The sequence below is a fragment of the Macadamia integrifolia genome, unplaced genomic scaffold, assembly GCF_013358625.1.
Source record: "Macadamia integrifolia cultivar HAES 741 unplaced genomic scaffold, SCU_Mint_v3 scaffold1342, whole genome shotgun sequence".
Lineage (NCBI taxonomy): Eukaryota > Viridiplantae > Streptophyta > Magnoliopsida > Proteales > Proteaceae > Macadamia > Macadamia integrifolia.
Genome location: NW_024868168.1, coordinates 159,111 through 173,516, shown reverse-complemented (window position 1 = coordinate 173,516; position 14,406 = coordinate 159,111). Strand labels below are relative to the sequence as shown.

The following is a 14,406-nucleotide window of genomic DNA, read 5'->3' as shown; positions in this document are numbered from 1 at the left end:
CGACAATGTTTAGCTAAAGTACATGGTTCACAATGAAATATATGAGAAGAAGAAAATGACGTAAATAATTGAGGTAACTTTTTCCTCACAAGAACAAAAAAGGGATGTCCCAAACGTTGCCGCCAAAGCATCACAGAATCCATAAAACAACCACATGCATAGGACTATGGTGTAGTTAAAAAAGATAATTGCGGCTCAAGGCTGTAAAGTCCGTTCTCCTCACGTCCACTACCAATATTCCTCTTCGTCACTTAATCCTGAAAAGCACAGTGGGAAGGGGAAAATGTGATACAACAATTCAAGGATTTAGTCAAAGTACTTACAAACAAAAGGTTCAAGGTGAGGTTAGGGACATGAAGTACTGATTGAAGTGAAATAAAAGAAGTAACGGGAATACTGCCTTTACCGAAAATAGAAAAGAAGGTACCTTATCTGTAGCAGAACAAATGGAGTAAGAATCATAATAATGGGACATCCCAGTCATGCGGCCTATGGAATCAGAGTCAATAATCCATGACAAAGCTATGGAAGGTGCAGATGTGGTGACATGCATAGCAGAAGCTGAGGCATCTTATGAGATAAATGGGCTATCAAGCTGAGAAATGAACCGGCCAAGCACTGCAATATCATCCCTAGAGGAGGAGTTGGTATCTGCCTATGAGTGTCCTTGAGGATCAGTCCCTGTCATAGTAGCATGGGCTGTAGCCGCACCTCGGCAGCCACCACATGTGCCAATAGATCCACCACGTGTACTGGGACGGCCATGAAGCACCCAACACCTCCCTCGAGTGTGCTCAAGTTTCACACAATGATCACAGTATTGAGGTTTATCCCTATCATCCCCATGGGATGGCCCTTGGCCTCAGCCGCCTCCACATCATTCTTTTTTAGCAATGGAAGTAAGAGCAGATTGCTCAAGTGGAGGAGCAGAACCCATAGCACCTCTTCTGGTCTCCTCACTCAATAGGTAGCTACACACACCTCATCAAGGGATGGAAGGGGTGACCGGCCCAAAATTTGTATTAGAATTTGCTCATAATCCGAGTTCAACCCTCATAGTAAAATCATAACTCGCTCCTTTCAAGGGATCTGTAGACCTTCGCTTCGTTTTTGGGATTATACAACTGATGGTCCCGATAATGATCATACTTCTCCCAGAGTCATACAACAGTATTATAATAGTCAGAGACAATCTTGCTTCCCTGCTTCATAGAGAGAGCCTACTGAAGGAGTTGGTAGACCTTAATAGAGTCACCCACCTTGTCATAGGTCTTAGAGGTACTATACCAAATATCCTTAGCAGTTTTCTTCTGGATAAATCTTCTGCCGATCTCAGGTTTTATGGAAAAAATGAGCAAAGTTATAACAGTGGAATTCGTAGTTTCCCATTTATGATATTCTGGGTTAGTGACAGCGAGAGCCATGATAGTCCCATTAATATGTCCAAGTTTCCCTCGACTCCTCAAGGATAACTTCACAGAGTGTGACCAGTCTAAATAGTTGGTGCTATCCAACTTGACAAGGGAAATCTAAGTGCTGGGGTTGTCAAAGACAATCTGGCTGGGATTGGTACTACTCGGTCCACCCAATGTAGCTTACAAAGGTTCAGTGAGATCGACATGATGGGTGGATACTACTAAACAACCACAATTGGAGATTCAAAGCAAGGGGCAACACAATACCCAAATATTGTCTTCTCAGAACTAAGAAAAAAAAATTCCAGCAAGCTAAAAAACCATGAAACTTGAGATAAAACCAATCAAATCCACTATTAATTGTAGAACTTCATTCCAATCTTACACATATGCATCATAAGGTAGGATTCATTCATAAAAAAACAACCCAAGAGCACAATATCAGTCATTTCAGACCCTACATACGAAAAAAAGGGTTTGTCGATACCTGGCAGCAAGCAAAGATTTGAGTTGTGTTCCAACAACACCACAAATCTCAAACCACGGCTTAGGATGGCCAAACAAGGGGCCTTGGGCGACACTTACAGGCCTAGCCCCATCCCCAACACTCACTTGAGGAGAGAGAGAGAGAGAGAGAGAGAGAGAGAGAGAGAGAGCTGGCGGTAATGCTGGATAGGGCATAAAAGCTTGGTTTGAGCTCCAATAGGTCCTTGTAGTGCTTTGGTCTCCCTCCTATAGTCTTCAAAATGCTTTTAAAAAGCTCCATTAGGTCACCTTGTTGAATCTCTTTACATAGTATAGCCTCTATTGGACCCCATTGCTTTTTAAGGTTCCAAAAGAGACTCGAATGAGAGAAAGAAGCCTTAGTCGACTCCCAAACTCCTTGTAGTTCTGATACCAAGATGGAAGTTAGGAAGATTAAGATTAGATATGTAGAAGAAAGAGAGAAGAGAGGAAGAGAGAGAAGGAGAGAGGGAGAGAAGATGAGAGAAGAAAGAGAGAGATGAGGGCAAATCGTAAGAGAGCTCTTGGCTCTACTCACCTATGTTAGTTTCAAACTATATCTTTAGGAAATTACATATTCCTCACTGAGGGAGGTGTAAGAGAAAAAAAGAAATACAAATTAGGACAACTTAACATAAAGACAGTTCTTAAAGTACCCTTATAATCCTATTACATAAATTCCAACATTTATTTCATACTTGTCACCAGCATTTCTAATTTGAATAAAAGAATCAAGTCAAGTTACGAGTTCTAAACCTGATTATAGCTACGAGCAAGCATTATATTTCAATAAGCATCCCATGCATGTGAATTATAGACTAATTATTTCTATCGATAACAAAAAAATAGGAGTTTGGAATTCGCCAGAAAGCAAACTCAAAAATACTTTAATTTGGAGTGACATCTTGAAGCTTCTTCAATATTGAGGGCTAATGCATAACAATCCACTTCACTTTGCCTTACGCTAGCTCTACTTTGTTGAATTTACACCATCTTTTCTTCCTGTAAACTCCAACAAATGAAAACAGTAGAAGGCACCTTGATATTGAAAGTCTGTATTATCTTGTATCTTGCCAAACTAATCATGTTAGAGCATTGATATATTTACGTTGCAAAGCAAAAAATTCTTAAGAGCCATATAGTGGAATGGTTCCAATTTTTCTTCTTTTAAGTTTGAACATAGAATTTATTAAGAAAAGCAGGCCTCACCATACATGATTGTAGGCTATATGATGCAGCAGCACTCCGATGGATCGACCCAAGCCTGCTTCAGAACCCGGATCAAGACCCAGATCCAATTTGGGTTCCAAGTTACTAATTTGGATTCTAAGTTTAATAGAATATTTAGGATTTTATTTTTATTTGAGAATATTTGTTCCCTATTTGAGTCCTTAGTTGTTTCTTTATTTTGTTAGCTTAGGTGTAGGAGATTTTATTTCTATCTTAGTTTTTTATTTTTAATTAGAAGGTTTTTAATTTTATTTTATTATATATTGGACATGTAATTCATGGGAAGAATAGTTGATAAATGAAAAAAAATTAAGTTGTGAAAAGCCCTTGCGTGGCTGTCTTGTTCCCCCCCCCTCCCTCTTCTTCTTCTTCTTCTTCTTCTCTAGCCGACCCCTCCCTGCCTTCTTCTTTTCTGGACCACTGTCTCTCCTTAAACTTCTTTTCTCTTCCTCTTCCTATTTCTCTTTCATCCTCTATTCCGAGTGACCTAACAATGTTCCAGAACTGATATTCACCCTACCGTAAGGTGCCCATTTGGATCCAAATCTGAACCTGCAACTACCGCTGGTTCCTGTTTCGGCAGCGCTCTATTGGTCTAAATATTCTTAGAAGACGCTTGGAACCTCATGGTTCAAGCCAAGATTCTGGTCGAAAGTTATTCTCATATGGGCGATCAGAAACCCCAAGGTTTCAGTTCCTGTGTTCGACTCTATTGAGAACTCTAACTTTGATTCATGGCTGATCCTGCTACTACTGCCTCTATCGCATCCCTATATATATTCTGAAAATCCAGCTTGCTGGTTGGTGCTCTTGTGGTTTAGAAACAGTGTAATTGAGGGTTGAAGAACTTCTTCCAAAAAAAAACCTGGATTGATTGGGGCTGAACAAAAGGGAATCCTTTTAGCCTTCAACCTCCACTGGTTTCTTCATACTTGGCTGTTGGAGGTTGAAGACAACCTAATCGATGGGTTTATTTCAAGTTCTTCATTCTGCCTTTCCCATTATACCCCTGTGAAACCCCTTTAAGCCGTTTTTCCATTTTGTCCTTTAACTTCTTTGGTTCCAAATCCAGCCTTGACAATAATTTAAATTCCCACTTGGTTCCTCTCCCCTAATCGACCCATTGAAACACTAGAGATTTCTGGTTACTTTACAATAGTGCCATTCCACCCTAATCCTTGCTATTTCAATTGAATTACAAGTTTGCCATTACTTGAGTATTTATCCCTTGGATAGGACATTTATTTACCAAATTGCCACTACTCCTAGTCTATGATCTCTAAATATTTAATTGGGCCCACATCCAATCGGGTTGGTTCTCGTGGGGCCCACCGGCCCCTACATTACTATATATAAAAGGAAAGGACGCTACAGGTTATTGAAACAAGGAGTTTCAGAAAAATCTCATGTCTGCAGCTGAAGAGTCTTTGAATTTTCATATGCTAAGGTCCAAAAACGAGTCAGCTCCATGGCCCTTTTTCCCCTCATTTTCAATGTGGTAGTCATTTCAACTTTAGTGGTCTGCTATTTTTCAAATTCTTCCCATATGCTAATCTTCTTGCTTCTGCTTTTCCAATAGAAAATAAGAGAGTTTTAAGTTCAATAGGTCATTTATAGATATTAAATCCCTAGAATCTCGAACTGATTTTCCTTCCGTGAAGAGACATACTTTAAGAATTTGATCCATGTGGAGGTTTCAGGCTCATGGAGATTGATTCTTGCACTTCACAAATTTCATTGGTTTGTATAGGTCTATTACTGTTGGAGTATATATTTGATAGGATGAATCTATTTTGATAATTCTTTGATCATCTAGGCGTGCATTTTTTGTTTGTATTTTTTTCCCCGATTTGGGCTGGAGATCATGAAGCTGACTAATAGTCTAATACTAGCGTCTGCTCTGTGCAGGGTTGTGTTTACATTTTTGAGGCATACAAGGTATACTGGACAGCATGTCTCAAAGGAGTTCATACAGGACAGATGGTTCTACGATTAGTTGAAGCTATTGGTTAGATTCTTAAAGTTCACTTCATAATGGGTTTCTTTTATCTTAGCCGTTAGCAGTCCAAGTAAACAATTAGATAAAACACTAGATGGTTGACTGAATACTTTCCTCATCATGTGCTGCAAATCGATCCAGCTGGCTCAAGTTTTAACTCTATCCTTCTACTACTCGTGGCCTCACTTTTGGGCCTGAAGAAATGTGCATCAAAGCACATTAATGTTGGTATGGATAAAAGAGGTTGTCTAGCAACCCATCTAACAAGCTCGATATTACATTTTATCTGATTTGAGAAAGCTAGGGCTAAAATACCATCTGTATATTTCATAGTTGTCAAAGCGGTGCCTTGTTGGTGTCACCTAGACGTCTAGGCCCTTTCCAATGAGGAAGTACGTTGGTCTTCCCCCTCCCCAAAGGAAAATGAAATAAAGAAAACAAAAGTTCAATCACATCTTGGTGCTTTTGGTGAAAATATTCCATGAAATAGTAAGTTCATACTCTGCAACTGGAAATATTTTTATATTTGTGCTGTATTCTTCGCACAGTTAAGGCATTCTACTTCTGGGTGCAGAATTCACCTTTTCTGTTTGGTTCAGTAATAACCCTCTAACTCATTCAACCATAAAGGGGCAAAAGTTTGAGGAATTCCTTCTTGATTACATATGATATATTTATGCTTTATATTACGTATTAAAGAGTCAATCTCATCTTAATGCAGATGTTTATCTTGCTGGTACTGTCATGCTGATATTTGGAATGGGATTGTATGGACTATTTATCAGTAATGAGCCTCCTGGTGTATCCTCCAAAGCTTCTTCCAAGGGATCTTCCTTGTTTGGGATGTTCGCATTGAAGGTTGGTAAAGTTCATTTGAACTGAACTGCAAGTACGTATGTTGCTTAGATGAACCAACATCTCATTTCCTGTTATCATTGGTACTTGATGTTTAACTTTCTCTTAAATACACTTATCAGGGTGAAGCTCCTGTTCATTAGAACTAATAAATTAGATTACAGCAAATTTTGTCACTAAAGATGTCCCTTGGCATTTACATCATCATAATTTGCTGGAATTTGACCATTAATGATGTGTCTAACACTGAATTCATTTTATACTTCAATCAACTAATTTTTATACATTGAAAGAAGTTTAGGATACTAAATCCATACGAATCATTGATAAATGCCCCTTAGACTGACTTTTGGCCTGTCAACCCATCCATTAATACCAATTTTTTTCCTGGCCACCTCAATAGGGCATAATTTAGTAGCGACACTGAATGGACACATAGGAATTCTTCTTTTGTAAATATACTGTTTGAAAAAATAACCTTCTTCTCTTGCAATGTTTTTGATCTGGTTCTTTTTCCATCAGACATATTTTAGCTGTTGAATGAAAAAAAAAAGGATATCCTGTCAAAGGGATACCAACTAATTGGAGGTTCAAATCGTTGTCTTGGTAGTAGCCATGTTGAAATTTGATTTAGGATAATGACATAGGTCCTTTTATTACCATGAGTGTAAGCACACTAGTTTTAGAATTAGATATGCATCTATAATTTAATTGGCATGCTGTGGAGCTGACTCAGAACCTATTGTCAGTCCATTTATAGCTCAAAAACTGAACATGCCTTGTCCAGATTTTGAATGATATACCTGCAACTATACTATGGTGTTAGATCAAACACCAAGAAATACGAAAAATAAAGAGACAATAGAGCCGCACGACACAGAGATTTAACAAGGTTCACACATCAGGGTGGTGTGCTACGTCCTTAGGGAAAGAAGAAGATGTTTCACTACGCAGAAGAGAGATTACACCCAAGCAGCGGAGAGAAAACTCGCCCTGAAACCCTAGTTCGAAAAACCCCCAAAATACAATGACTTTCTCAACAAGTCGCGAGTCGACCCATCCTACGCCCCCGCACCCCCATACGAGATCAGCTGGATTGTCTTCAATACCAATCTTCAACACTTGAATATTACCTTGAGCAATTATCTCTTTTATGAAATGATACCGAGCATCAATGTGCTTTGTCCTCTCATAATATTTCGGATCTTTAGTTAAGTGAATAGCACTCTGGCTATCACAATGGACAACAGTCACCCAATGATCCATGCTGAGTTCTCCCAACAAACCTCTAAGCCAAATAGCTTCTTTAATTGCCTCAGTCACTGCCATATACTCTGCTTCAGTAGTAGATAATGCAACTGTAGCCTGTAAAGTAGCTTTCCAACTAACCGTACTTCCTCCAAGAGTAAATACATAGCCTGTGTGTGACCTCCTCTTGTCAAGATCACCTACATAATCTGAATCAACATAACCAGGTAAACTATCACCATTCCTCCCAAATTCCAAACAAACGCCAGAGGTCCCTTTCAAGTACCTAAGTATCCACTTCACTGCTTCTCAATTAGCTTTACTTGGACATGACAAATATCTGCTCACCACACTAACAACTTGTGAAATGTCAGGACGAATGCAAACCATAGCATACATAACGGAGCCAACTGCGCTAGAGTATGGAACACGTGACATGTATTCTACCTCTTCATCTGTCTTAGGTGATAGAAAAACTGAAAGTCTAAAATGAGATGCAAGAGGAGTAGTTACAGGTTTGGCATCTTTCATGCCAAAACAATTCGATACCTTCTCAGTGTACTGTTGAGATAGCCAGAGCTTCCCTGCTTTTCTATCCCTCTTGATCTCCATACCAAGGATCTTCCTTGCTGCCCCCAAATCTTTCATCTCAAATTTAGAACTTAATTGTTTCTTCAACCTGTTGACCTCATTCCTATCTTTTGTTGCAATCAACATATCATCAACATAAAGCAACAAATATATGAATGACCCATCAGAGAGCTTTCTGAAATAAACACAACAGTCACATTGACACCTGGAGTATCCAAAACTAGCCATAACTGAATCAAACCTTTTATACCACTGTCTAAGAGACTGTTTCAAACCATATAGGGACTTCTTCTACAAGCATACACGGTCCTCCTTACCTTTAATAACAAACCCTTCAGGTTGATGCATATAAATCTGTTCTAGTTCACCATGCAAGAATGCTGTTTTCATATCAAGTTGCTCCAACTCCAAATCATGCATAGCAACTAAAGCAAGTAGGACACGAATAGAACTATGCTTAACAACAGGTGAGAAAACATCATTAAAATCAATTTCTTGTACCTGACTGTAGCCCTTTGCAACCAAACGTGCCTTGTACCTAGCATCTTCAACACCTGAGGCAGATTCCTTCTTCTTGAAGACCCATTTGCAACCAACAATTTTCTTCTCTGTTCTCGGCTTGACAAGCTCCCAAGTCTGATTTTTATGAAGAGATTCCATTTTCTCATTCATGGCAATCAACCATTTTGTAGAATCAATTGAAGTAACAGCTTCAGAATATGTTGCAGGCTCACTATTTTCAATTGTATCTGCAACAGACAATGCATAAGCAACAAATTCAGCATGCCCATACTTTTGTGGTTGTCTAATATTCCTCCTTGGTCTATCCTTGGCAATGTTGTACCGCTCTTTTTCTTGATTCTCTTGAGCATCATCTCCTTCAGTAAAAGTAGGCAGCTAAACTAAAATCGATTGTGCTTTGTTTGAAGATGAACCACCAATTTCAAACTCCACCTTCTCTCTAGATTTTTCTTGACCTTCATCACAATGAACAGGAGCTTCTTTCCTAGGATGCAACATAGCAGATTCATCAAAGGTAACATCTTTGCTAATAAGAAATTTTGTAGACTTTGGATCAGGACACCACAACCTGTATTCTTTCACTCCAGATCCATACCCAAGAAAAATGCATTTCTTAGCCCTAGGTTCCAACTTCCCTTCATTTACATGTGCATAAGCAGGACATCCAAACACTTTTAAATTTGAGTAGTCTGCAGGTTTACCTGACCAAACTTCTTCTGGAGTCTTGCACTCAATAGCTGTGAAAGGAGATCGATTCACCAACAAGGTTGCTATGTTAACTGCTTCTGCCCAGAACTCCTTGCCCAATCCTGCATTTGATAACATACACCTCTCATTTTCTAACAAGGTTCTATTCATACGCTCTGCCACTCCATTCTGTTGGGGTGTTTTAACAACTGTATGGTGTCTTGCAATACCTTCGTTTTTGCAGAACTCATTAAAGTCACCTTCACAAAACTTTAGGCCATTATCGGTTCTCAACCTTTTAATTTGTTTCCCGGTCTGCTTCTCAAGTAAATTCTTCCACTGTTTGAAAGTGACAAATACTTCATTTTTGTGCTTCAAGAAATAGACCCAAACCTTCCTAGAGAAATCATCAATGAAAGTAAGCAAATACCTTGCACCAGCCCCCTTTGAAGCAACCCTGGAGGGCCCCCATAGGTCTGAATGAATGTAGTCCAAAGTTCCCTTGGTCTTGTGAATAGCAGTACTAAAACTGCTTCCCAAACACAATGCTCACAGAACTCCATTGCTCCTGTACTCTGACCACACAACAAACCCTTTTTACTTAATGATGCCATCCCTCTTTCACTTATATAGCCTAACCTCATGTGCCATAAATTTGTGACATCTGATTCAGACATAGATGATGAAGCTGCTGCAACAGACCCAGTGACTGTAGTACCCTGCAATATATACAAACTGCCAACCTTGATTCCTTTCATCAACAAGAGAACACCCTTGTTGATCTTCATGACTCCACCTTCAGCTGTATACTTGCACCCATTTGAATCAAGAGTGCCTAAATTGATGAGATTTTTCTTCAAATCAGGGACATGCCTGACATTAGACGAGGTTCTGACAATGCCATCATACATCTTAATATTGATCGTTCTCATTCCAATAGTCTTACAAGAAGCATTATTTCCCATCAACACAACTCCACCTCAAACTGATTCGTATGTGGAGAACCATTCACGATTGGGACACATATGGTAGGAACAACCAGAGTCACGAATCCATTCATCCTGTGATCTAACTCTGTCATCAGTCACCAAAAGCATGACTCACTCTCATCTTCAGCAATACTAGCTTCTGCAGAATCATCTCTTTTTTGTTGATTTTGAGCACCACCACCTGCTTTCTGCTTATTTAAAAGCTTGTAGCATTCAGATTTAATATGCCCATTTTTCTTACAGTAATTATAGGTCAAATTATTGTGCTTAGATTTTGATCTAGCCTTCTTTTTTTCATCATCTGAACCCCTTTCATTCGTTCTACCTCTAGCTACCAAACCAATACCATCAGATTTATTGGCAGACGTCAACTCATCATCAGTCTTCTGCTTGCTTTGCAGATTCGTTTTGACATCCTCAATAGAGATTGTCTCTCTACTATAAATCATGGTATCCCTAAAATGCTTATAAGATGGAGGCATAGAACATAACAATAATAGGGCCAAATCTTCATCGTCTATTTTAACATCTATCATTTTCAAATCAATAACAATAGAATTGAACTCTGATATGTGGGATTTAATAGAAGTACCTTCACCCATATGAAGGGTATACAGTTGTTGCTTCAATCTTAACCTATTGGTGAGGGATTTGGTGAGGTAGAGATTCTCTAACTTCACCTATAACTCTGCAGCCGTTTTCTCTGAGAGAACTTCCTGTAGAACATCATTCGAAAGACACAACTGAATAGCTGAAAGGGCTTTATCATCCAAATCGTTCCAATCATCATCGGACATAGTTGCAGGTTTCTTCGCCTTCCCAAATAGGGTTTTCTTCAAACCCTGCTTCGTGAGAACAACCATCATTCGAACCTGCCACAAACTAAAATTGATGTTACCGTTGAACCTATCAATATCGTATTTCGTTGAAGCCATGAATCTAAGTAACCCGAAGCTCTGATACCAATTTGTTACATCAAACACCAAGAAATACGAAAAATAAAGAGACAATAGATCCGCATGACACAGATTTAACGAGGTTCACACACCAGGGTGGTGTGCTATGTCCTCGGGCGAAGAAGAAGATGTTTCACTATGCAGAAGAGAGATTACACCTAAGCAATGGTGAGAAAACTCGCCCTGAAACCTTAGCTCAAAAAACCCCCAAAATACAATGACTTTCTCAACAAGCAACAGTACAATATATATACTCCAAGTTGCGGGTCGACCCATTGGGTCGCGGTCGATCTGGTTGAACCATACTATGCCCCCGCACCCCCATACGAGATCAGTGTTGGGCTCCCAGCCCCTCTCCTTCCATCACAGATCTCAGAAAACTGCCCATTCAGGTCGCCACCAAAATATGTCAGAGCAGGTCAATCTTCAAAACGGGTCAAGAATTTGAGACAAACTTAACATATGGTTTTGAAAAATATGGCGTTCTTAAATCTCAGCTTATTCATGTTCATTGGGTTAATGCCAAGAACATAAAAACTTAATTATGATTCTTGCTATTGGTATGTAGGAGAGACCTAAATGGATGAAAATCAGCTCACTGGATGAATTGAAGACAAAGGTGGGACATGTTATTGTCATGATTCTTCTCGTAAAAATGTTTGAGAAGAGCAAGATGGTGACAATAGCTACTGGATTAGATCTTCTAAGTTACTCTGTATGTATTTTCTTGTCATCTGCTTCTTTGTACATTCTTCATAATCTCCATAAGTCAGAATAAGGTTACTTGAGAAAATGTCAGATAACAAATCCTCTTGCCTGTATTTTATTATATGTAATAAGCTTATTTGAGAACATGTCAGATAACCAATAGCTACTGGAATGGATCTTCTATTTAACTCTGTACGTATTTTCTTGTACGTCCTTCATATCTCTGCTAATCAGAATAATGTTATTGGTGAACATGTCAGATAACAACTCCTCTTGCCTCTCTTTTATAAATGTAATGGGCTTGCTTGAGAACATGTCAGATGACCAATCCTATTACCTCTATTTTATTATATGTAGTATCTAATCTAGGGTTATCAAATGCTGACCTGCACCGGAACTGACCGGTTAGTGAATGGCCCGTTGTCAGGCCTATCTCGATTATGGACTGGTCATTCTTGGTGTTTAGATATCCAACCATTTAGAGTCCCTTTCTTTCCCATTTGTAGCCCGATTAGCCCAATTATCCCGATTAACATGAGCCCGAATATGGACTAGTAACCGACCAACCAAATAAAAACATGTCTATGCCTCATCTACGAGGTCCGATTAACTAAACGCTCGGTAACAGTGGGTCTTAAATTGGTGGGGACCAATTAGGCAAACTGATTCATACCCCTAATCTAATCTGTAACATTGATCAGGTGATTCTGTTTGCTGACCCTCGGTTCAAGGGTTCCATTGATCAGATTCAGATTTTGAATTTTTGGGACACAATGTAATAATCTTCAAATCCAGTGTAGATGAGTACAGCAGCACCTTATCAGACATGCTCCGAAAACTTTACTATTTTAAGTTTTTTTTCTGTGGCAAAACTTGAACCCCTATTTCCTTCTGGTATTGTGAGGTATTGTGAAATCAGATGTTGCAACGCTTTCCAATTGGGAGAAGTAATATCACAATGCCAACTCTCGACTTTAGGGAAGTGCTATAATGCTTTTGAAATTTCCTGGCATGTCCCTGGTTAGATGCATTAGTAGTCAAGGAGACATCATGCAACCATTGCTTCAGGGTGGGGGGAAGAATGATTCTGTATGCTGGACCCAAGAAAGAGACTGGACGCCTAGGCAACACCTAGACAACTATGATCTGACTAGTAACTTATAAAGCAATTTCGATGGCATGAAACAACAGGTACTGATCCATGAATAACTCACTGCTAATTGGAACTACAACTAACCTAAAAATCAAAACTGACAAAATTTAACAGATATAGAAATCACAGGTAAAGTAAATTGGAATAACTGACTTGATTTGTGTTGTGAAGTATAGAGAGAAGATAAAAGAAATGTTCAAAGCCAGGAATCCCACCTGAATTCAAGCTACTGAATCCACAACAGCCTACCGAATCTACCGATTATACACCCTTGAATCCCACAACTGCTAATCCACAGAACCAATTGGCAAGTAAAGAGGTTCTTCATCAAATAAATAGTTGGGTAGGGCTAGGGGTGTCAACTGGTCGGGCTTGATCAGGACTAGCCGGGCCTCACCATATTTTTTCTGTGACCTCCCAATTATGCAGTTAGGCGTGCATATGGCAGGCATGGTACAGTTTCTAAACGGTCAGTCAGTTTTCGGGCTTTAATCAGGCTTCTAATAATTGAGCTAAATGGGCCTTAAGGGCTAGTGAACCATTTATTTTCTACATTTTGTCTTGATCCGTAATTTTTTCTCAGAATCTGTCTTGGACTTTAGAAATATATATTAAATCATCTATAATTTAGAAAAGAATCTGCACTTAGTTACATTCAATGGTTGGGCAACCGTTGGGCTAAAACTTTACACCGGGAATGACCAATTATAATCAAGCCGGGCTTGAGCCCGACATGTTTATTAAACAAGCTGGGCGAATTTGTGGTTTAATTGGTCGGGCCTTCCAGTGTGGGCCTGGAACTGACATCTCTATGTAGGGCTGTGCCCTTGCATGCTTATTTATAATATTAGAAATTGACTAGAAATAGCCAACCCCATTTTGTTGGGATATGGCTGAGTAATTGAGTTTCTTGTTGTAGAAAATGGCTAGGAGAAAACAACAAACTAAAATTAGAAACTGACTCTATGACTCCAGCTGACTGCTGCTTTGGAGGTTTCCTAATGCAAAAAAGGAAATGAAACGGACTATAAAGGAAAGTGACATAAACAAGACTGGATTTATAGTAACGTTATCCAGCTCAATTATTACAATATAGTAATAAGAAACATAAGGAAATAGGACACTCATAACAGATCCCACAATTCCTGTTCCTGGGTGAACCTGATCTGGAACCGTATGGCTAATTTTGAACCATAAAACTAGTGCAAATATTGAAACACAGAACCAAGAAAGGCCCTGGCCTTCATGCAGCCACAGGTTCATCTTCTCTTGTACACGGGATGCTGCATCACCTTGATAGAGCAGAAAGGTGGAAGAAGATCAATGTAGTGGAACCCAAATAGTTAGGAAAAGGCTAAGGTGAGTTTTCTTCAGGGACTCATTGATGGTCGATCCATCTGTGCTCTCATGGCACGCACAATATGAGCATACTCAACCACTTAAAATGTGTTTGCGGAGTTATTAGATGCAGCCTTGTGTAATGTAAGATCGAATCACAAGTGATCCAATCCCAGGTAGGATCTTTAGTACATTCAATAAAAATCAGATT

The 14,406-nt window shown here is 39.2% G+C and overlaps 1 protein-coding gene across 1 annotated transcript; it reads left to right on the top strand.

Annotated features, from left to right (window-relative positions):
• Positions 1-5,057: 5,057 nt before the first annotated feature.
• Positions 5,058-11,899, top strand: LOC122063502 (the record flags this gene model as incomplete). The annotated part of the gene is given in 3 exon segments (XM_042627197.1): positions 5,058-5,157; positions 5,870-6,006; positions 11,565-11,899. Coding segments are annotated over 3 exon segments (447 nt in total), but the record flags the coding sequence as incomplete, so codon positions are not given.
• Positions 11,900-14,406: the final 2,507 nt, after the last annotated feature.